The sequence below is a fragment of the Indicator indicator genome, chromosome 30 (assembly GCF_027791375.1).
Source record: "Indicator indicator isolate 239-I01 chromosome 30, UM_Iind_1.1, whole genome shotgun sequence".
Taxonomy (NCBI): Eukaryota; Metazoa; Chordata; class Aves; order Piciformes; family Indicatoridae; genus Indicator; species Indicator indicator.
In genome coordinates, this window is record NC_072039.1 from 5,793,789 (window position 1) to 5,813,351 (window position 19,563).

Below are 19,563 nucleotides of genomic sequence, written 5' to 3' on the forward strand. Positions count from 1 at the left end.
TCAGCCAGGCCAGGGCCGTCCCGGGGAGGCCACGAGGTCGCAGTCGAAGTCAGCGAAGACGGCAGGGTCAGGTGGGGGCTGCTCGGAGGGGCGTGAGGCCACTGCCACTGCCACCGGGTCCTTCTGCAGCAGGTCAGCGTCGAAGGCTACCCCGCGGAAGAAGGGATGGCCCTGGAAGTGGTGGAGGTAGCGCAGGCGGCGCAGGGGGTTGTGGCACAACAGCTGGGAATGGAAGAATGAGCAGTAGGGGACCCTCACATCTAGCCCGGGGGGGCAGAGGGGTCACCAAAATCTGATTGGGAAGTTACCTCGGCAAGCAGCCGGGCCAGCGCAGGACTGAACGTAGGTGGGCTCTCATAGCTGCTCTCTTTGACACGCTCCAGCATGGCCGTATGGTCCTCTGCTGGTGCCACGGGGAACTGGCGGGGGGAGCAGGGAGCAAATTTAGGGGCTCCATAGGCTGCCTTTATCTCCCGCCCACACTGAGGTCCTTACCTCCCCACTGGCCAGGGCAAAGAGCAGGACTCCCAGGGACCACCAGTCAGCTGCGTGGCTGTAGGGGCCCCCACTCAGCACCTCCGGGGCTGCAGGGATGAGTAGGTGAGTGTGTGGAGGGAGGTGTGCCCCTCACCACAACTTCCCATTCCCCCCTTACCCATGTACTGCAGGGTGCCACAGATAGTGTGGGCTCGCTCACCCCACCGCAGGTGCCGTGAGAGGCCAAAGTCAGTGAGCTTGAGGTGCCCTATGGGATAAGATACTGTGTGAGGATCTGTGGATGAGATGTCCCAAAGCCAGTGCCCCCAGACACTTACCTCTCTCGTCTAGAAGGATGTTCTCCATCTGAAATGAGACAAGCACTAGGGTGGCCTCTCTATACCAGGGCATTTGGAGACATACAACACCATTCTCCAGCCCTACTGCTACCCACCTTCACGTCTCTGTGCATGATGCCTACGTCATGGAGGTACACTGGGGAGAAGACAGAGCCGTCAAAGTGGCAAGTCCCCTCCTGGCACAGTGCCCACTGCCACCCCTACAGCACCCAGCAGGCAGCTGTCCACACTCAAGAGGTGGCTGACCCTGCCTACACGTCCCCGTGGGGACAGTAGTGGCTGTCCCCAGCATGGCAATCCACTCACCCAGCACCAGCACAAGCTCAGCAGCAAACAGACGGACAGTGGCCTCGGTGAAGCTCCCAGCAGCACGCCACAGTGCATACAGGTCTCCAGTGCTGCAGTAGGGGCACACTGCCAGGACAGGTGATAAGCCTTACTCATGGGCTGCTCCATGGGGCTGTGCTGGCATGAGGGGCACAAGCACCGGGGTGGCATGGGTATGGTGGGTCATTGGGGCCAGGCACCAAGGCAATGCAAGCAGTGGACCATAAGGACAGTGGTGAGAGCATGAGGATTATAATGGCACCAGGGTGGCACAAGCACCAGGGCGGCACAAGCACCAGGGCAATGTTAGCACTGGGACCATGTACCAAAGTTACATAGTCATGACTGAGATGCAAGCATCAAAGCCATGTACCACCACAACATGGACACCAGACTCATGTGGGCACAGGGAACAGGCAAATATCAGGGATACATGAGCTCCAAGGTGGCACAAGCACTGTAGCCACCCAGGTACAAAAGTGACACGGTCCCTGGGCTCACACAGGTACAAAAGTGACGTGCTCCTCAGGCTCACACAGCCATTGGGAACACACAAGCTACATGGCCACCAAGGTGTCGCAGCCATCAGAATCACTGGGACCGTGCAGGCGCCAGGGCTGCAGCACCTCATTTCCGTGCTCACCCCCATCCCTGCAGTGGGTGCAAGGTGGGAGCTGACAGCCAGCGCCTGAATCCCCCCAGGGCATGGGGCAGCAATTGTGCGCGTGTGCAGGGACACGTGTGCGGGTGGAGGGGACACGTGCACGGGCAGGGAGGGGGGGGTTGAACAGAGCCCGCAGGCAGATGGTCACTCACTGATGAAGAGGTGGCTCTGGCCCTGCCAGCTGTCCCCCAGTCCATGGACAAAGGGGTGCCTGACCTGTCTCTGGGGACACAAAGCAGAGAGGGTGAGAGCCCCCCAGGATGGGGGACCAGGGGGAGGCTGGGGACCCCAATCCTGCCACCCTTCTTTCACAGCTCTGGTGGCCTCCGGCCATCCCCACAGCCACCCCAAATCCTCCCCATGGGCCAGGATCAACCCTAACCTGGATGCTGACTTCTTCCTTGCACTGCTTGAGGGTGTCACGGCGCAGCACCTCCACTTTAGGCACGACCTGGGGGGCCAAGGGGTGGTCAAGGGGGTGGTCAAGAGCTAACAAGCAGCACCCATGGGTTCTGGGGGGCGGGGGGGGCACCCACCTTCACAGCGCAGACCTTCTCCCGCCTGCAGTCCAGCACTTTGAGGATGGTCCCAAAGGAGCCTTTGGCCACAAAACCCAGTATCTGGGGTGGGGGGCAGGGAGGAAGCAGGGTGAGTACCCCACGGAGGTGGGCTCAGGGTTCTTGGGGTACCAGGTCGTGCATGGGGTGAGGTGGCACAGGGCACTTGAAGCAGGCAGTGGGGACACATGAGGACCAGGAGGACCCAATAGGGACCCCAGTGGGATGCGTGGGAACCCCATTAGGGGGCGGAGGGACCCCAGGAGGACGCACAGACTGGACACGGGGACCTGGCAGGGAAAGAAGGGGGACGGCTAGGGACACCGGTAAGATGCGCGGGGACACGGCACGGTGTGCGATGAGAGCCAGTAACACGGTCGGCGATCCCGGGAGGGCGGCACGAGGTGAACGGACGGCGCAAGGAGGATGCACGGAGCTCTGGGGGATCTCGATAGGACGTGCAAAGGGACCCGTTAGGCACCCCGGGAGGACGGTCACGAACCCCCCGTTAGGATGCACCGGGACCTCAGTACGAGGATGGGGGACTCCGGGGATGGCACCTTGAGCTGCGGCTGGCGGGCGGAGGGGCGGACCGGGAACTCCGGCAGGAAAAGCGAGACGAGATGCGGCAGCGGCCACCCAGGCAACGGCGACTCCTCGGTGGGGTCCCGCGGGGCCAGCGCGAGCCCCGACCCCGGTACCGGTACCGACCCGGCGCGGCCCAGCAGTGCCCGCACCCACGACCCCACGGCGCGGCTCTGCGGAACCCGGGGCAACGTCAGCTTGAGCGGCGATGGGGACCCTGCGCCGGGGGTGCCCGGGGCTGGAGAACCCCCAGAGCCGCCTCCGCCGCCGCCGCCGCCGCCGCCCGCACGCACCTGGGGGGTCCGCACAGGAACTGGGGCCGGGCCGGGGCCGCTGCTCGTTGCTCCCATCGCGGCGCCGCCCGGCCGCACCCCGGCCCCGCTAATCCGCGGCTTTACATAACCCCGCCGCCCCGCCCCGCCTCGCCCCGCCCGGGCGCGACCATCCCCCCGCCCCACGAACGCGGGGGTCCCTCTTTTATCTGGAGCGCACCCGAGACAACTCCCTGCATCAGGGCTCTCCCTTATAGGGGAGCGCACCCCAGGACACCCACCCGGCACTGACCCACTTCTACCCACGCTCCCCTGGCTCCGCTTCTGGGCAGGACCCACCTTCCGGGACCCCTTGTGTACTCTTGGGCTTCCCTTTCAACCACTCATCCTCCCTCTGTACCCCACTTGCCCCGTGACAGCCAGTGGGGTACCTGCAGCCCCCCACAGGACAAGCAAAAGGGCTGAGCTCAGGGTGATGCAGACACTGCAGATGTCCCGAGTTCCCCCAAAAGTGACCGCCCCCTGTAACCTCCCACAGGGAAGGGCAAGGAGTGAAGCCAGAGTGGCTGTTTCCCACTGAGGTCAGCACTGTGGAACGATTGAGGAGGTAAGTAACAAGACTGTTCCAAATTAAAAACTCTTTTAAACTCTCTCCCATTCCCCATTCTCCCAGCCTGGGACAATCCTGCTGCTTTACCAGGCCCCAGGACTGGGCCCAGGACCTGCACAGCAGGGAGAGGGGAAGCTCATGGAAGCCCTTGGCACAGGGGTGTCCACCCAACAACGTGGCCCCAGAGCACGCTGTGCCCCACATCCCCGTGCTGCTGCACCCCTGACCCACAGAGACAGGGCTGACGAGGGCCTGTGCATAGCTAACCCCTGCTTTGAGCACTGCAGCCCTCTCTGCCAGGGGAGTGCACCAGCAGAGGAGGGAGCACAGAGCAACCCAGTCCCTTCCCGGCCTGCCGGGTGCTGCCATCATTTGCGCCTGCCAAATATTGACTTCTTGCTGGGGTTCTTCTCGCCCACGCTGAGCCCGATGAGCAGCCGTGCCTTCTCATCCTCCTCCTGCTGCTGGATGGCCCCATCTGATTTGCTCTCCAGCTTCCCCCGGGACTCTGCACCCGCTGCTGGCTTCAGGCGCAGTTTCTCTTTGATCACCTGTCCCAGGATTTAGAGGGCTCAGTACCCTATGGCAATCCCCCAGCCAGAGCGAGAGCTTGAGCTGCCAAGCCAGTGGCCCTGGTTCCCCCTCCAAAGAACGTGCTGCCTGCCCTGGGGTTACCACCTCCATGCTGGGCAAAGTGGCCCTGGCAGCCTCCCTGCAAGCAGGAAGGAGGCACCATGGAGTGGGGTTCCACCTACCTGTGCCACCAAGGCTTTGCGGCTATCCCTTTTCACTGCCATGGCAAAGTCCAGCCATGTCCATGTGTTGTTGTGGTACTCCAAGCATGGCAGCACCAGGTTCAGGTCACCCCAGTCCACACTGTTCTTCTCACCCTGGATGACAGGGTTTTCAGGGAGCATGAGACAATGCCCCAGGCTACCCCAGCCCAAGGGGCTGTGCCCCTTCTCCAGCATGTCCTATCTCACTGGCCCCATACCTTGTAGCTGACGCAGAGTGGCACCTGTGGGATCTTGATGTAAATAAAGGAGTTGTTCATGGCTGCACGCTCCTTCATCTTGTCTATGTCATCCACAGGATGCTGGAAACAGAGCAGGAGGCATAAGGGAAAAAGGGGACACAGCCAGGAACAGTGGGGAAGGGACAGACAGGCACTAGGCCATGGCATTGCCTCACTGGCAAGAGGTGAGAGCTGGTCTGGCGTGGTGTCAGGAAAATGAGATACTACAGGGATCATATCAAGCATGCTGGTGTAAAGGACATAAATCCTCACAGTGGGAAGGAGCAGGAGAGAACAGACAGGCAGGCATAGGAGAACATGGCTGCCCAGCCCTGCAGCCCAGGGAAAACAGACTGGTTTCACAGCAGGGCTCTCCCAGATTCTCCCCATCAAGGCAGCAGCAGGTACCTCAGGTGCTTTTCGGAATGATCTTCTGACTCCTGATGTCCGATTCAGTCCCTGAGCGACTCCTTTCCCTGGGCCCAGAGAGTCATCGGCCACAATCAACTGCCGTGGCTTCACCACAGGGATCCCTGGAACAAACAGCATGGGAGGTGGTGGCTGCTGGCTGGCTGGGGCTTAACTGTGACCCTGACCCTTCCCAGCTTCACTGCTTCCCCCTCCAGCTCCCTGCCCACAGGGGACCACAGGTCCCTGTTCCTCAACACACAGCCCACCAGCAGCTGCCTACAAACATATCCTGGGCATTCAGCCAGAACTGTTCAAGGACACTGCTCAGGGAGGAGGGTGACCATGAGCCTATCACCTGTTGTCACCAGCTTGGACTTGTCTTCCTCATCCCCCACCTCCTCCTCCTCCACATTGCGGCCAGGGAAGAAGAAACCCATCATCCTGTGGAAGAACTGGTGAGTGAGCTGAATGGTGAGGGGTACCACGTTCACCTGCAGGGAGAGAGCGTGTCAGAGTCAGGCACATGCTGCCCATGCCCCACAGGGACTCTGCCACCTCCCCGCCCGGCCCTGGCACCTCAAAGTGCTCCTTGATGGAGATGCCTCCAACGGGTGGCCGAACCTTGCTGAAAATTCTCAGTGCCAGCTGCCGTCCAGACTGGCAGGAGCTCTGGGGACGCAGCACCACCTGCAGGGAAGATGATGGGTAGCTGGGGTGGGGACAGGCCACCCATGTGTCCCCAGGGTGTAAAGCTACTCCCGCAGGCTGCCACTTGCCTTGTACACAGCGTTGGGGAGGAGGTTGTTCATCGTGACCCAGCCCAGCTCCAGCAGATGCTCAGCCGTGTCATCAGTCTTGTTGACCTGCACACAAAGATCCCTCAGCCCCACTGGTCCCTGGCTCAGGGGCTGCAGGTACCACTAGCCAGCTTGGTACCTTGCTGTAGAGGAAGCGTTGGAGCTCCAGCTCAGCTATGCCCAGCTGCCCATCTTCCTCAGTCAGGCGCCAGCGTGCCTGGGCGAAGTAGAACTCAGTCCGCCGTGCCACGCTCACATCCTCTGGCTGCTTTCGCAGCTCCATCTTGTTGGCTCGCTGTAGCTGGAAGTCCTTGAAGCATCTGCAGCAAAGAGAAGAGCACTGGGAAGTGGGAGCCCTGGAGTAACAGAGAGTGTGGCCAGCAGGTTGAAGGAGGTTCTCCTCCTCTACTCTGCCCTAGTTAGGTCATATCCATAGTACCGTGTCCAGGTCTGGGCTCCCCATCTCAAGAGAAACATGGAACTACTGGAGAGAGTTCACCAGAGGTTACAAACATGATGAGGGGACAGAAGCATCTTTCTGACAAGGAAAGGCTGAAAGACCTAGGGCTCTTTAGCCTGGAGAAGACTGAGAGGGGATCTTGTAAGTGCTGATCAGTATCTAAAGGTTGAGCGTCAAGAGGATGGGGTCAGATTCTTTTCAGTGGTGCCCAGCAAGAGAACAAGGAGCAATGGGCAGAGTCTGGAACACAGGAAGTTCCATCTGAACACAAGGGAAAAACATCCAGGGGAGCAGTGAAGTCTTCTCTGAAAAGATTCAAAACTTGCCTAAATGTGACCCTGGGCAAACTACTCTGGGTGACTCTGTTGTAGCAGGGGGGTTGGACTAGATGGTCCCCAGAGATCCATTCCAACCCCTACCATTCTGTGATTCTGTGAAACACCAACAGTGTAGAAGCCAGAGATTACAGTGTAGAAGCCAGAGACTGTCCCTACCTGATCAGTATATTCAGCTCCTCACTCTCCAGCTGTAGGTCAGCTTTCTCCTGGCTGAGCTGCTGCTGCAGCCTGTGGTTGAGGTCGAGCAGGGTCTCATTTTTGCTGTCATCCTGCAGGGACTGAAGGACAGATGACCCTCGGTATCCTCTGTCACACAGTAGGGACCCTGGGGAGCCAGGCCCTGCCTTGGTTACAGGCTCACCTTCACATTGGAGTACATCTGCTTCTCCAGCTGCCGGATCTGGGCGACGTGTTGCCTCACAGCCTCTTGCAGGTGTAGGATACTGTTGCGCTGCTCCTCAGGGTTGCTGGAGATTTCTAGCTGGAAGCGCACCCGCTGCTTCTTCTCACTGTGCTCCTGGACACGGGGAGAGGGGAAGGTTAGCACAGCCTTGGGAGCAGGGAGTAACCCAGTGGCCCAAAGCCTTGTGGGTACCTTGCGTTTGGGCTCTACATGCAGTAGCAGATTGTTGACAATGTCAAGGATCATGGCATACTGCGCAGGGTTGGTGGAGATCTCCAGGTCGTGGTGGATCAGCGTGAATGTATCCACAGCTCCTGCAGGGACACACAAAGGGCAAAGGGGCCTCACCATCACCAGAAGTGGGATGTTTTGTGGGGGAACAGCCAGAGATGGAGAGGAATGAAGAATGAGTCAAGGCGGTTACAGCAGCTCCAGCAGGCACAGTATGTCCAGCATTATCTGGTGCATTGCCATGTGGCTGGGAACCTCTTCTGTCTGCACCCCTCTCAGCAGGGCCCGAACAGCCCATCCCTGAACTCAGCTGGTCAGCTCATAGCTCTAACCGCCAAGACACAATGCCTGGATGTACCCACCCTGCTGCTTCTTCAGAAGATCCTCTTTCTCCTGGTTGGCAGGAGTCTCAGGGGGCTTTATCTGTGTGGCCAGCTCAGGGTCGATGTCATGGCTGTAGCTGATATAGTACATGCGGCAGCTGCAGCGAGAGATGATCCTCTGTACCTGCTGGGTCTGCTGGGCTTCCGAGGGCTGGTTCCAGTCTGGGGACACACAGGTAGACCACTGTCAGAGGGCCATGTCCCAGCACAGTGGGGACCTCATGGCACAAGGGTCAGAGCATCAGCCAGTTCCTGGAGCCATCTAGGGTAAGGCCAGATGCTCTCAGCTTCACCAGCCTTGAGGTCAAATGTGAGTAGGATGGGGGTAGGCACAGCAGCCACCTCCATGGGCCATACCTGTGGTGGTGCTGACCATGCCCCCCACTGCCTGCCCGCTCTCCATCAGCTCCTGCACTGAGTCCAGGCTCCGCTGCCGATGCTCTTCAATATTTTTCACCTGGAGAGGCACAGCTGGTTGTCCCTGCTCTCCCTGCCTTGGCCAAGGTGCTGACAGCACTACCTGACCCCATAAAGCTCACCATCACCCATCACCCATTTTCATGAGGAAAAAAACTCTGCACTTTGAGGGTGACAGAACACTGGACCAGGGTGGCCAGAGAGATTGTGGATTCTCCATCTCCAAAGAGATTCAAATCCCACCTAGACATGATCTTGGGAAACCTGCTCTAGGTAAGCCTGCTTTAGCAGAGGGGGTTGGACTAGATGATCTCCAGTGGTCTCTGCCAACGCCCTCCATTCTGTGATCACAGGCCCCTCCAGCCTCTCACCTCCAGCCAGAGCTGCCCATGCTCCCTCTCAGTGGGGCTGCTCTCTGTTGTGGCAAAATACTGCATGCCATCCAGCAAGCAGGTCCACGATGTCTTCTGCTTCAGCGTGTCCCCATACCAGGCAGGATGGTGCTGGCACTGCAGCAGCTGGGCCTTTGCAGCAGACACGATCACACAGCCCTCTGTCTCTGCGCCACGGAGCATCATCTGCAGGGCGAGAGACTCTGGGGGTCAAATGAGCCCTTCTGAGGCTAGCATGGCCCCTCTCAACAGCAAGGCCATGAGGAGAGAAGTACAAGAGGACAGGCAGGCTGGCTGAGGGAAGGTACCTGGCAATTGACCAGCTCTATGAGGCAGTTGCGGTTGTAGATGTCGTCGGTTTGGCAGGCGGCAATGCCGCACAGCTGCTCACTAGCTCCTGATTCCTCCTCTGTGAAGACCACGAACTTGTCTGTCTCCTCAATGAGCTTCTGCAGCATGTAGGCCCCTGGGGAAGGAGAAGAGGTCAGTGTAAGCTGCAAGGGGCTGGCTGGGGATAACAGGGTGAAGGCAGGCATGGCTTTGGGCTAGCATGCACATTGCTGGCTGTGTGTTTCCCCTTAAAATCATATAATTGTTCTGGTTGGAAAAGACCTTTCAGACCATCGAGTCCAACAATTAACCTTGCCAGTATTGCCAGGTCATCACTAAACCATGTCCCTCTGCACCACATCTACATGGCTTTTCAATCCCTCCAGGGATGAGGACTCCAGCACTTTCCTGAGCAGCCTGTTTCAGGGCTTGACAACCCTTTTGAAGAAGAAATTTTTCCTAATGTCCAACCCAAACTTCCCCTGGTGCAACTTGAGGACGTTTCCTCCTGTCCTTAGGAGAAGAGATGGACGTCCACCTTACTACAACTGCCTTTCAAAGTTGTTGTGGAAAGCAAGGTCTCCCCTCAGCCTCCTTTTCTCCAGACTAAACAACCCCATTTCCCTTGGCTCCTCCTCAGAAGACTTGTGCTCTAGACCCTTCACCTGCTTTGTTGCTCTTCGGACTTGCTCCACCACCTCAATGTCTTTCTTTCCTAGTAAGAGGCCCAAAACTGAACCCAATACCTTGAGGCATGACCTCACCAGTACCCAGTACAGGAGGGTGATCACTTCCCTAGTGCTGCTGGCCACACTATCAGGATGCTTGCTCCCTTCCCTGCTGTGCTCACCTCCTGAGGATGCTCTCTCAGGACGGCCACTGGTGATGGGAGCAGTCACTTTGGCAGGGACAGAGTGAGCAGAGAGTGGGCCCCGTTTCAGCTTCTTAGCTTGGAGCTGTGTGTCAATCTTCAGTCCCTTCAGGGCCTCAGTGGACAGGTTGCGCTTGAGCACAGCTGCCTTCTTGTAGCCATCGTAGAGGCCAAAGGCAATGTCCCGGTTGGTGGTGGTCCAGGATGCCCGCAGGTCCACCAAGTGCAGCTGGTGCGTGTGGAAACCATCATCCCCATCCCGCAGGGGCAGCTCCTGGGTGTAGAGGGTCAGAGCTTCAGCATGACAAAGCCACCCCACCTCAGCCCCTACCCTCAGGCCTCACACAAGAGGGGCTGGGAACCCTGCCAGTCCCTGCAGGCAGAGCATAGGAACCAGAGTCTGGGGGATCACCCCAGGGCCCTTCACAGGGACCTGTACCAGGGATACTGTGGCTGGAACAAGGTATCCTTTTGGTCAGATGCTTGGGAAATCAGAGACCCATCAGGTCTGTCTCCTCTCCAACCAAATCCCTTCCCCTTTGTACCCAAAGGCCAAGGTCCCCTTGCTCCAGGTGGATGCCATCAGGCTGGCACAGGCTGCCATGCTCTGTGTTTGCTGTGGTACCTCCTCCGCTGTGCGGTTGCTGTGCCGCTGGTAGGTGAGGGAGGACAGGCTCAGCAGATGTGTTTTCTTCACCAGGGTGTCGAGCCGGTGGTCAGCACTCTCATCACAAGTGGAGGCCATGAGGTGGACGGTGACCTGGCTCAGGTCGCTCACCATCTGCGTGATGCTCCACTCCGAGATCAGGCGTCGCATCACCGTGCCAGCTGGGGGACAGCAACAGGGGTCAGCCGGGCCCTGCCCTGCCTGGAAGCACTGCTGGCAGGGCCCCCACTCACCTTGTGGGATGAGCCGCTGCGTGCCGCGAGTGAAGATGTGCCCCTGACAGCACTCCACCTGGATTCCCCGCTGCTGGGCAAAGGAGGCCCAGTAATGCACCTGCGAGGGAGCAGAAAGTAAGGGCTGAGAGCCCAGAGCAGGCAGAGCAGGGAGGTAATACCTGACCTCCACCCCCAGAACTTGCCTGCAGCCGGGGGAAGAGCGCAGTGTAAGACAACTGTTTGTAATGCTGTCCCAGCTTCTTCTTACTGGGTTTCATGTTATTGAAGAGCTTCCCACGGCAGATGGGGCGTGTCACACTGGTCCACGTGGCCCAAAAGTTCTGCATCCAGCGGAGGGTGCTGCTGTAGAGCAGGATCCTGGGCTGGGAGTGCTCTGAGAATATACCTGCCATCAGCCAGCGCCGCAGGGCAGGGACACAGCGGCACCCAATTCAGGACTGCTAAAACCTGCAAGCCCTGCCCTGGCCCCAAGGGATCCCCAGGGTGCTGTGACCCACCCTCACTGGGCCGTGTCAAATCCATCCGGATGGAGAGGTTGAGGTTCTCAGAGCGGAAGGCACGGTAGGAATCGTACTGCTGCCCTACTGGCACCTCGGGCAGGAACTCAGGGGAGCGCAGAACTACGCCATGGTGGTCATGGGGGTTGCCATGGCACAACCACTGCAGGTCCAATGTCATGCACAGGTCAGGCAGGTGCAGGAAGCAGCAGTCATCATACCTGAAGACAAAAAGCAGCCCTGGTTACCCCGTGGCACTGGTGGCAGCCCCTGTGCTTCTGGGCCCACACTCACTTGGAGGCTGTCCGGACGTTGATGTCCAGGTTGCCCTTGAAGACAAACTGCCCAGGCTTCCAGTGGAAGGAGAGGTGGTTCCACTCCCAGTGCATGTTCTCTGTGGTGTTGTAGGGGTCCTGCAAGGACAAGTGTGGGGACAAACAGGTGTGAGCTGACCCCACATCACCCTCTGCTCCCTACCCTAGTGGTACCCACCTCAGTGGCCAGCTGGTGCAGGTTGGCCTGTTCAATGTCCATGTGCCAGTCCCCATGGAAAAGAAGGCGGCTCTTGTCCCACCAGGGCAATGGGGCACTGGGGTCCTCTGAGGGCTTGGTGAGGAGATCCACACACTGGCCGATCAGGGTCCAGGCTGGGTCCCAGCAGGGCCCCCACACAATGGTGTACTGGGAGATCTCAGCTAGGGACACAGAGACTGGCTCAGCCCATGTCCCATGCAGCCCCTTCCCCACCCTGGCACCCAGATCCCCTGTCCCTCCAGCTCTTACAGTGGAAGTCATGGTAGAACTTCAAGGGTGGCATGTTCCTCTCCACTGTGGCATCCCCCCAGGGCAGCCCCAGCTTCAGGACTTGACGGCGTCGGGAGCAGGCCTGCCCACACTGCTCGGCCCCGATCAGCCGGCCAGAAAGCTGCCAGTTCCGGATCTCAAAGAGGTAGCGAGGGTAGTCACGGATCCGCACTGCAGGGCAGAGGGAGAGCTGAGACATGGGGCACTGAAGGGATGCTGCCCAGTCCGCCGCTCTGGGTCATGGCCTGAGCTCCTGTTTTGTCATCTCTGCTCCCTTCCCACTGCTTTGAACCTCTGAAAGTCATTGCCGCTGCTTGGTTGCACATCACATGGTGCCAGCAGAACCCTGTCCTAAGAGCCCAGGCCACACAGCCACTGTGCCATCCTGCACGGGCACCCTCACATGAAGCAACTCACCGAAGAAGCTGCCAACTCTGCCCTTCATCATGCGGCACCACTGGGTGACCATCTCCAGACCCTCGGCAGGGAATGGGCTGACATTATCCATGTCCCTCATCTGCTCCAGCACACGTTCTGTGCCATGGAAGGACTCGTCGGCCATGGCCACCAGCTCCAAGTGGGCTAAGGTCCAGGTGAGGAGGGCCCTCCGCATGGGCGTATTGGCATAGAGGCGTCGTGAGCGCTGGATATATATCTCAATGTTCTTCTTCTCCAAGGAGGCATAGAGCTCCTCGATCTTCCGGGCAGGCAGCAGCTCACCATGCTGCTTACGCAGGGCGGCCACCTTGGCGTCCAGCAGCTGCAAACGCTTGGCACTCTCCTTGCTCTCATCCTTCATCAGCTCATAGTTATCTCGTAACTTGACCTCAAAAACGTCGTCCAGGAAGACCCAGGAGAAATGGGTGACTTTGAGCAGGAGGTCAGGGGGCAGCGCTGTGCTGGCAGGGTGCCCGTGCCGGTGCAGGCCTTTCAGCCACTTCTGCACACCCATGGCAGCATCCAGTGTGCGGGAGAAGTCATACTGGTAAGGGAACTCGATGGTCACGCTGGCGAAGGAGAAGGCCCAGCCACGGTTGCGGAGGGTGCGGAGGGTGGGGAAGGCGCAGCGGTGCAAGATGACTTCCTCCAGCTCTGGCAGCAGCTTCACCTCCACCTCCTTGAAGCTGAAAATGCTGTGTCCATCAAAGCCAGCGGCCAGCTCAGGGCAGTAGCCGTGCAGGGCACCACCATGCCAGCTCACAGAGGTCCGTTCGGCAGCCATGCTGATGTAGTTGGCCTCAGAGACAAAGGCCGTGAGCTTGGCAGAGCTCAGCTCCAGGGACAGGGACAGAAGTCTTTTCGGGGAGGACCCATCTGGCTGGAGGAATCCTGGGGTCTCAGTAGGGGTGGCTAGGTGGGGCACTGGGCTCTCTGGGGGCAGGGACGGAGGTGTCCCATGGCCAAGGGCACTCCGCAAGGCTTCATGGCACTGCAAGGTGGCCAAGGTGTGATGGTACAAGTGCATGTGGTCAGGTGGGCTCCACAGCATCACCAGCCCCTCGCCGCACTGCACCTACAGCAGAGAGAGAGAGGAGGCACCAAGTCACCGGTGGATCCAGCACAGCACAGCCCTGTTCTCCTCACCAGCACCTTTCAGTGCCATCCAGTCCACCCTCTGCCCCGTCCATCCCAGTCCCACCAGTACAGAATAAAGCAGAGACCCGAGGTCCACACCAACCTCCAGGGAGCGAATGCTGCTGTGGTAGGTGACAGAGAGCATGGACAGGTTGGCCACTGGGTTGGGGATGGCAGGAGCTTTGCAGCACGGCTGCATCTTTTCCGTAATGCTCTTCACCAAGGCCAGCACCATGCCCTGGACACTGACCGTGCAGCTCTCGGCACTACCCAGGACAGTCAGTGTGTCCAGCCGCAGCTCCAGGGCACCTAGAGGGATGGCATATCAGCACTGGAGGCATGGAAGAGGCACACCATGACATATCAGGTTCCTCTGACCACAGGGTTTCTCCAGGACAGGCATCTGGGATCACTTTTGATGTTACTTACCCACCAGAGCTGAGAGTGTGAAAAGGTTCACATCCTCCACCTTCAGATCTACCTTCCAGAGCAGCCCCCAGGGCTCGCTTGGGGCAGAGGATGGCTGCTTGGGGAGCTCAGCTCCACTGGGCCGCGGGCAAAACAGGGGCAGGACTCTGGCCAAGCACTCGGTGCAGGTGTCAGATGACTCCACTTGCAACCCCCGGATGGTGCAGTCCAGGAACAGAGTGTCCGACTGGGCACTGGACGTGCCCAAGGGCTGGTTGTAGCTGCCCTAGAGGACAAACAGTACAATTACTCCCAGGCTGCACGATGTCCCAATGTCACCTGTGTGGAGCTGCAAACAAGCATCCAAGAGCTACCCCTTGAACCCTTGGCTTGCCCCTCACCTGCAGGTTGAAGGAGTCAAGGATGAGGGCTTCTCCCCACACATGCATGTTGGGGGGATGTGGGGCACGCTGGATGTGTGAGTCGTTGCCCACACGCCAGCAGAGGTGGTCCACAGCCAGCACCACGCGCTGGTGCACGCTCTGCGGCCGCAGGTGCTGGTAGTCTGTGGGTAGAGAGAAGGGGGTGAGCATGAGCAGGGCTTGCTGCTGCCTGCTCAGCTGGCCCCAAACAGAGGCCACCCAGACACATCCAGGCAGGAGTCCACAGCTCCTTGCCAGACACAAACACGGGCAAACATGCAACACAATCTTCCCTATTCACATCCTGATACCTCTCCAGCAGAACCCCCAGCACCCAAGAAGCAGCCACCCTGGTGCCAGCTGCCAGCCTGTACCTGCAGAGATGGAGTTGAAGCCCAAGGCGAAGGGTGGTGTGTCCCCCAGCTGCACTGACACATTGACATTGGACAGTGAGGCACATAGGATGATGGGTGCTATGATTTGGGGATAGCTCCTGCATGGGACAAGCAGGGACAGGCTGTTACTGGGGTGCTGAGTGCCACAGAGCCTGGCAGGGAGCAAGCCCAGAGGGATGCCCTCTCCCTTGACTGCCCACCACCCTCCATACCAGCCTCCCCATCCCACAGGCCATGCACAGAGCAAAGAAGGTGCTGTGTGCCCGGGCACCCTGCCACAGTGTGGCAGGCAAGAGGAAACAAGCTGTGATACCAGCATCTGCGCTGAGGCCAAGTTTACCTTCCCTTGTGCCCTTGGCTGGGGACAGGCACTGCCTGGCACCTGTATTCTTGTGCCAACAGGCCCAGCCAGGGGGAAAACTCTTGGTGGCGGTAGTGGATGATGCAGGTGTTGAGCAGCACAGCAGCTGAGAGGTCAATGGCTGTGACCTAGAGCAAAAAAACTTGTGCCAGGAGCCGAACCAGCAGGACTGGGGGGACAGGAGCATGCCCAGTGCCCACTCACCTGCAGGCTGGTCTTCAGGGAATTGAGGCACACGATGCGTTGGCGACTCTGGGAGAGGAGAAGGCCATCTAGGGAGAGAGAGCAGGAGAAGTGAGGGGTGGCGGAAGGCAGAGGTGACACCCCTGACCAATGAGAGCCCTCCTGATCCTGGCTACTTGCCCTCCAGCTGGAGATCTACACTCATTTGGTCCAGGTCTGAGGTGGGCGTGAAGTTGCGCAGTGGGATTTGCTCCTCTTCACGCTGATATAGAAACTGCAGCAGCTTCAGGCTCCAGGTGAGGTGCCTGCAAGCAGGAAAGAGGCACTGCCAGGAGGGAACTGCACCATTGTATCCTCCATCTCTCATCCTCAGCTGACTGGCATGCCGGCACAGACAAAGACACCAGCCAGCGCCCAGCTGCAGCACAGCCCAGTGCTCTCATCCCATCAGCAAGGGAACCCATCAGTTTCTCCTACTGGAGAAACAGTTCACAGCCTTCCTTCTTCCCCAAGAGCCCAGACCCATGCCAAGCTCAGACCTCCGGGATGGGCTCTAGGACTCGCTCTCTGTGGTCTGGCAGAGCAGGGGATGGGCAGAGAATAGCACAGTTATCCCCAGGTCTACATCCCCAGACCTAATCGGGGCTAGGACAACCTCCCCTACCTCCTCACCTCTTCTGGCTGTTCATAGACAGCACCGTGCTGGTGTTTTCCAGCTTCACCTCCACCCTTCTGGGGATGAGCTGCAGCGTGTCCCTGCCCAGCAGAGAAAGGGACTTCAAAGGCTCCCTTGGGTCTGAAAAGGGACACACAGAGTCACAGGAAGGCTCTTGCCCAAAACCCCATGCCCTGCAGAAGGGAGCAATGGCACAGCTGAATTCCTCTCATCCACTGCAAGTATGGAGACCACCAGCCCTTACCCTGCCCAGAGCTTGTCCCTGTCCCCATCCCTGACCTGCACTGTGCTGTTCTTCCATGCTGCTGTGCTGGGCCCCAGCAGCAACACGGTGCAGCAGGGGGCTGCAGAAGAGTCCTTCGTGCAGCTCTGCCTGCAGGGTCCAGACGCGTAGCCTGACGCCCACCAGCTGCTGTTTGGTGCTGAGCTCCAGCGAGAGGGAAAATGCCAGTGTCAGCTCTGCCAGGCAGGCATCATCCTGTACGGGGGGACAAGCAGTGGGAGCACAGCAAGTCACCCAGTTCCTTGCCGGTGAAGCACTGGACATGGGACTGGGAGCCCAAGGTCCTGCAGCAGGGCCTAGCTTCAGGAACACACTAGAACAGGTCCTTAGATTGTCCCAGTGAGCCAGTGCCCAGGGTCATAGTGTGGCACTTCTTCCTTCTCCAGCACTCACCAGCTGGCTGCTCCGGAGCACTTTGCTGTTCACCTTTGTCAAGCTCACCTCACAGGTCAGGCTGGAGAGAGCAGAGAACAGACAGAGGATGTGGACCCTGTTGCCTCCAAATCAAGCCCCTGCCCTCTCTTTTCTGGGACACAATAACCCCAAGTCCTTCAGCTAAGCCCTCCCAAAAACAAAGCATACCCCTACTCGATGCACAGCACAGCAATTTATAAACTAGAAAACACACAACTTGAGCTTCCCATTAAAGAAAAAGGGACAAGGGCAGCATTGGAGGAGGTTAATGTGTCACACCACAGGTGACATGGGATGACAAAAAAGATGAAACACCAGGTTAGGGTCAGAGGAGCCTCCCTGCCCCCTGGGACCCTGGGCCTGTCCAGTGAAGCAGGCACGAGCACAGAGCTACCTCTTCCCACTGCCATTCAGGAGGAGACGCGCCTTGCTGGCCTGAATGTGCCAGAGAGACTCCGAGGTGGCCACATGCAGAACCATGACGTTGATGGAGTCCATGTGGATGGAAAAGAGCTGGGAGGAAGATGCAGTGTGAGGGGTGTCCAACTACAGGACAACCCACAACAGCCTCTCACTGAGCCAGTGCCTCACCTGGCTAAGGAGCCTCAGCAAGGAGGGTTTAAGAGTCAGGTCTGCTTTGCTTTCATTTCCATTGGCTTCTCTGGGAGCCTCTGGGACAGATGGCTGCAACCCGGGGCCCTTCTGGAGATCCGTGCGGATTCGCACCTCGCCAAAACACAGCTCGAAGTAGCGCCTGCAGAGGAACAGCATGGGCAGCTTTTACAACAGCTCACACATGGCACACCCAGCCCCATGGCGAGGGATGTCCCCCACCCTGGGAGCGTGTAGGACCAACTGTAGGAGAATAACAGAAGCATGACAAGGAGCATTGTAAACACTCTCGTGACTTGCAGCTGGGTTGCTGCAAAATACAGCTATCACACTACTCATAGCTTAGGTTTGTGTCCTTGGCAAGTAGAACATCTGCATTTAGACCTTCACAGCTCTGTGAAGGACTCAGAGGCACCTTACCAAACATCCTTGAGATTCCTCCCCTGCTGTGGGAAAGATCTCAGCATAGCGGAAAGCTACACCTGCGAGAATCCTTGATATGCAAGGAAAGCAGCAGGTCTGAAAGCTTTTTCACTCTCCGTCGCAGAACAAGCCCCGCAGTGCCAGTGTCCCCACTTGTGTGCCTCTGCCCAGGTGCTGCTGTGCAGATCCCCCAGTTCATGAAGTAATGAGAATAGATTTATTCTTTGCATTTTAACCATGGTTTTGGGGTTGTCCCTGTATCCTGCCCATGCCAGCTCACACACTGAGACAAGGCCGCCCCCAAGACACTGCCATCTCAAAGAAGAGTGATTCGCCCCCACACAGAACAGGCCATAGGGCAACAGGGACTGCAGAAAGGTATAAAGGCAGCAGAACTGCAGTTGGCAAGGCCAGGGATGAGCCAGACCCAAACGCTGAGAAAAGCAGGGAGGGAGCTGGGGCAGGGGTACATACGGCAGCTCCTGGCTCAGTTTACTGGAGATCCAGACGTTGTCAATCTCCTGCAAGGATGCACAGATAGGTGAGAAAAGAAACAACCTGTCTCTGTCTTCTGATGCTCATTCCAATGTTTCCACTCTGCTCCCAATGCCTGGCATCATGCAGGGAGCAACTAAAACCCCCAAGTCTGGCTGTAGGAGGAAGGGCCTGGCACCAGCTACAGGGCTGCACAGCAGGAGCTTGGCTGCAGGGATTTGCTGCCAACCTGGAAGTGACTGCAGCGGCTCTGCCTGCCCTGGTCTGCAGACAACCACCTCTCACCCAGGTACCTACCACAGTCTGCTGCTCCCGCTGAAACTTGAGGCTGATGTTCTGGGCCCAGAAGAAACCAAAGGAACCAATCTTCAGCTCCGCATGAAGCTTCTGCCGACACCAGGTGACAGCCAGGCGACATGCCAGCCATCTGCAGGGGTAGGTGGAGGGCCAAGGTCAGCCTTACCTCTTGGGCTGGGGGCTGGAGACACTCTTTGCCCTCTGAGCAGCAGCTCTAGGCTGCAAAGTTGCTCCTAGGACCTGGCCCTGTCACCACTTGTGCCCCAAGCTGGGGCAGGGACCCCACAGGGGTCACAAGCCCAAACACCACCCCCCAACCCCAAGTCTGAGCCCCCACTTTGACCCTCATGCACCTTCACAGCCTATGCCCACTCCTGTGAACTCCCCAAACCCTTGTCAGTCCCCAAGCCCCTGACACCCTCCCAACCATCCCTGAGAGCTTTCCCAAATTTCTGCACACCTGGACACCAGCCCCCAGCCCTTGGACCCTCTCAAACCCCTGCACACCCCCCACACCCCCTTTCACCTCTACCCCAGCCCTATGAGCCACCCCAAACTCCTCCCACCCCCTCCAGCCCTCTTTGGCCACCTTAATCCTTGCAGTCCACCCCAGGCCCTGGGCACCTCACCCTCAGCCCCATGTGTGTCCCCACACCCCTGACAGCCCCCAAGCAGCCTCCCCACGACTCCCCTCTAACCTGACACTACCCGAGCCAGCCCTATCACCCCCTCCAGATCCCCTACGGGCCCCCCTACACCTCTGTCACCCCACTACAAGACCCATGCCACACCTCCCCCCCAGCTCATGCCGCTGTGGGTTCCCAACACCCTATCACTCCCCTGCCAGACCCATGGGTCCCCCTCATGACCCTTGTGTACCCCCCCAGCTTTATCACCCCCCCAAAGCCCCCGTGGG

The 19,563-nt window shown here is 58.8% G+C and overlaps 2 protein-coding genes across 5 annotated transcripts; both read right to left on the reverse strand.

The window, feature by feature from the left end:
- RSKR (ribosomal protein S6 kinase related) lies at positions 1–3,319 on the reverse strand. Its single transcript, XM_054394435.1, has 12 exons — positions 3,263–3,319; positions 2,945–3,142; positions 2,364–2,447; positions 2,210–2,278; positions 1,980–2,049; positions 1,143–1,250; positions 932–972; positions 816–843; positions 656–745; positions 496–584; positions 309–419; positions 1–222 (listed from the first exon to the last, which is right to left on the reverse strand). The coding sequence occupies exons 1-12, from the start codon at positions 3,317–3,319 to the stop codon at positions 1–3; spliced, it is 1,167 nt and encodes a 388-aa protein (XP_054250410.1).
- A 579-nt stretch (positions 3,320–3,898) lies between these two features.
- Positions 3,899–18,706, reverse strand: BLTP2 (bridge-like lipid transfer protein family member 2). Of its 4 annotated transcripts, none has more exons than XM_054394479.1 (38): positions 18,648–18,706; positions 18,330–18,376; positions 17,412–17,574; positions 17,215–17,333; positions 16,800–16,860; positions 16,454–16,601; positions 16,120–16,276; positions 15,628–15,752; positions 15,469–15,536; positions 15,244–15,392; positions 14,883–14,998; positions 14,488–14,651; positions 14,108–14,372; positions 13,782–13,987; positions 12,521–13,616; positions 12,083–12,274; positions 11,792–11,994; positions 11,594–11,712; positions 11,300–11,520; positions 10,985–11,175; positions 10,800–10,899; positions 10,525–10,727; positions 9,879–10,173; positions 9,007–9,164; positions 8,678–8,884; positions 8,247–8,346; positions 7,869–8,051; positions 7,468–7,589; positions 7,234–7,389; positions 7,029–7,150; positions 6,214–6,394; positions 6,054–6,140; positions 5,854–5,964; positions 5,633–5,768; positions 5,275–5,399; positions 4,846–4,947; positions 4,607–4,741; positions 3,899–4,402 (listed from the first exon to the last, which is right to left on the reverse strand). In XM_054394479.1, the coding sequence occupies exons 4-38, from the start codon at positions 17,316–17,318 to the stop codon at positions 4,220–4,222; spliced, it is 6,291 nt and encodes a 2,096-aa protein (XP_054250454.1). In that variant the 5' UTR covers positions 17,319–17,333; positions 17,412–17,574; positions 18,330–18,376; positions 18,648–18,706; the 3' UTR covers positions 3,899–4,219. The 4 variants fall into 4 exon arrangements, with proteins under 4 accessions (XP_054250454.1, XP_054250453.1, XP_054250455.1 ...); XM_054394478.1 differs by having other exon boundaries at positions 14,883–15,001; positions 16,120–16,236; positions 16,414–16,601; XM_054394480.1 differs by having other exon boundaries at positions 16,120–16,223; positions 16,407–16,601.
- Between the last annotated feature and the right edge of the window lie 857 nt (positions 18,707–19,563).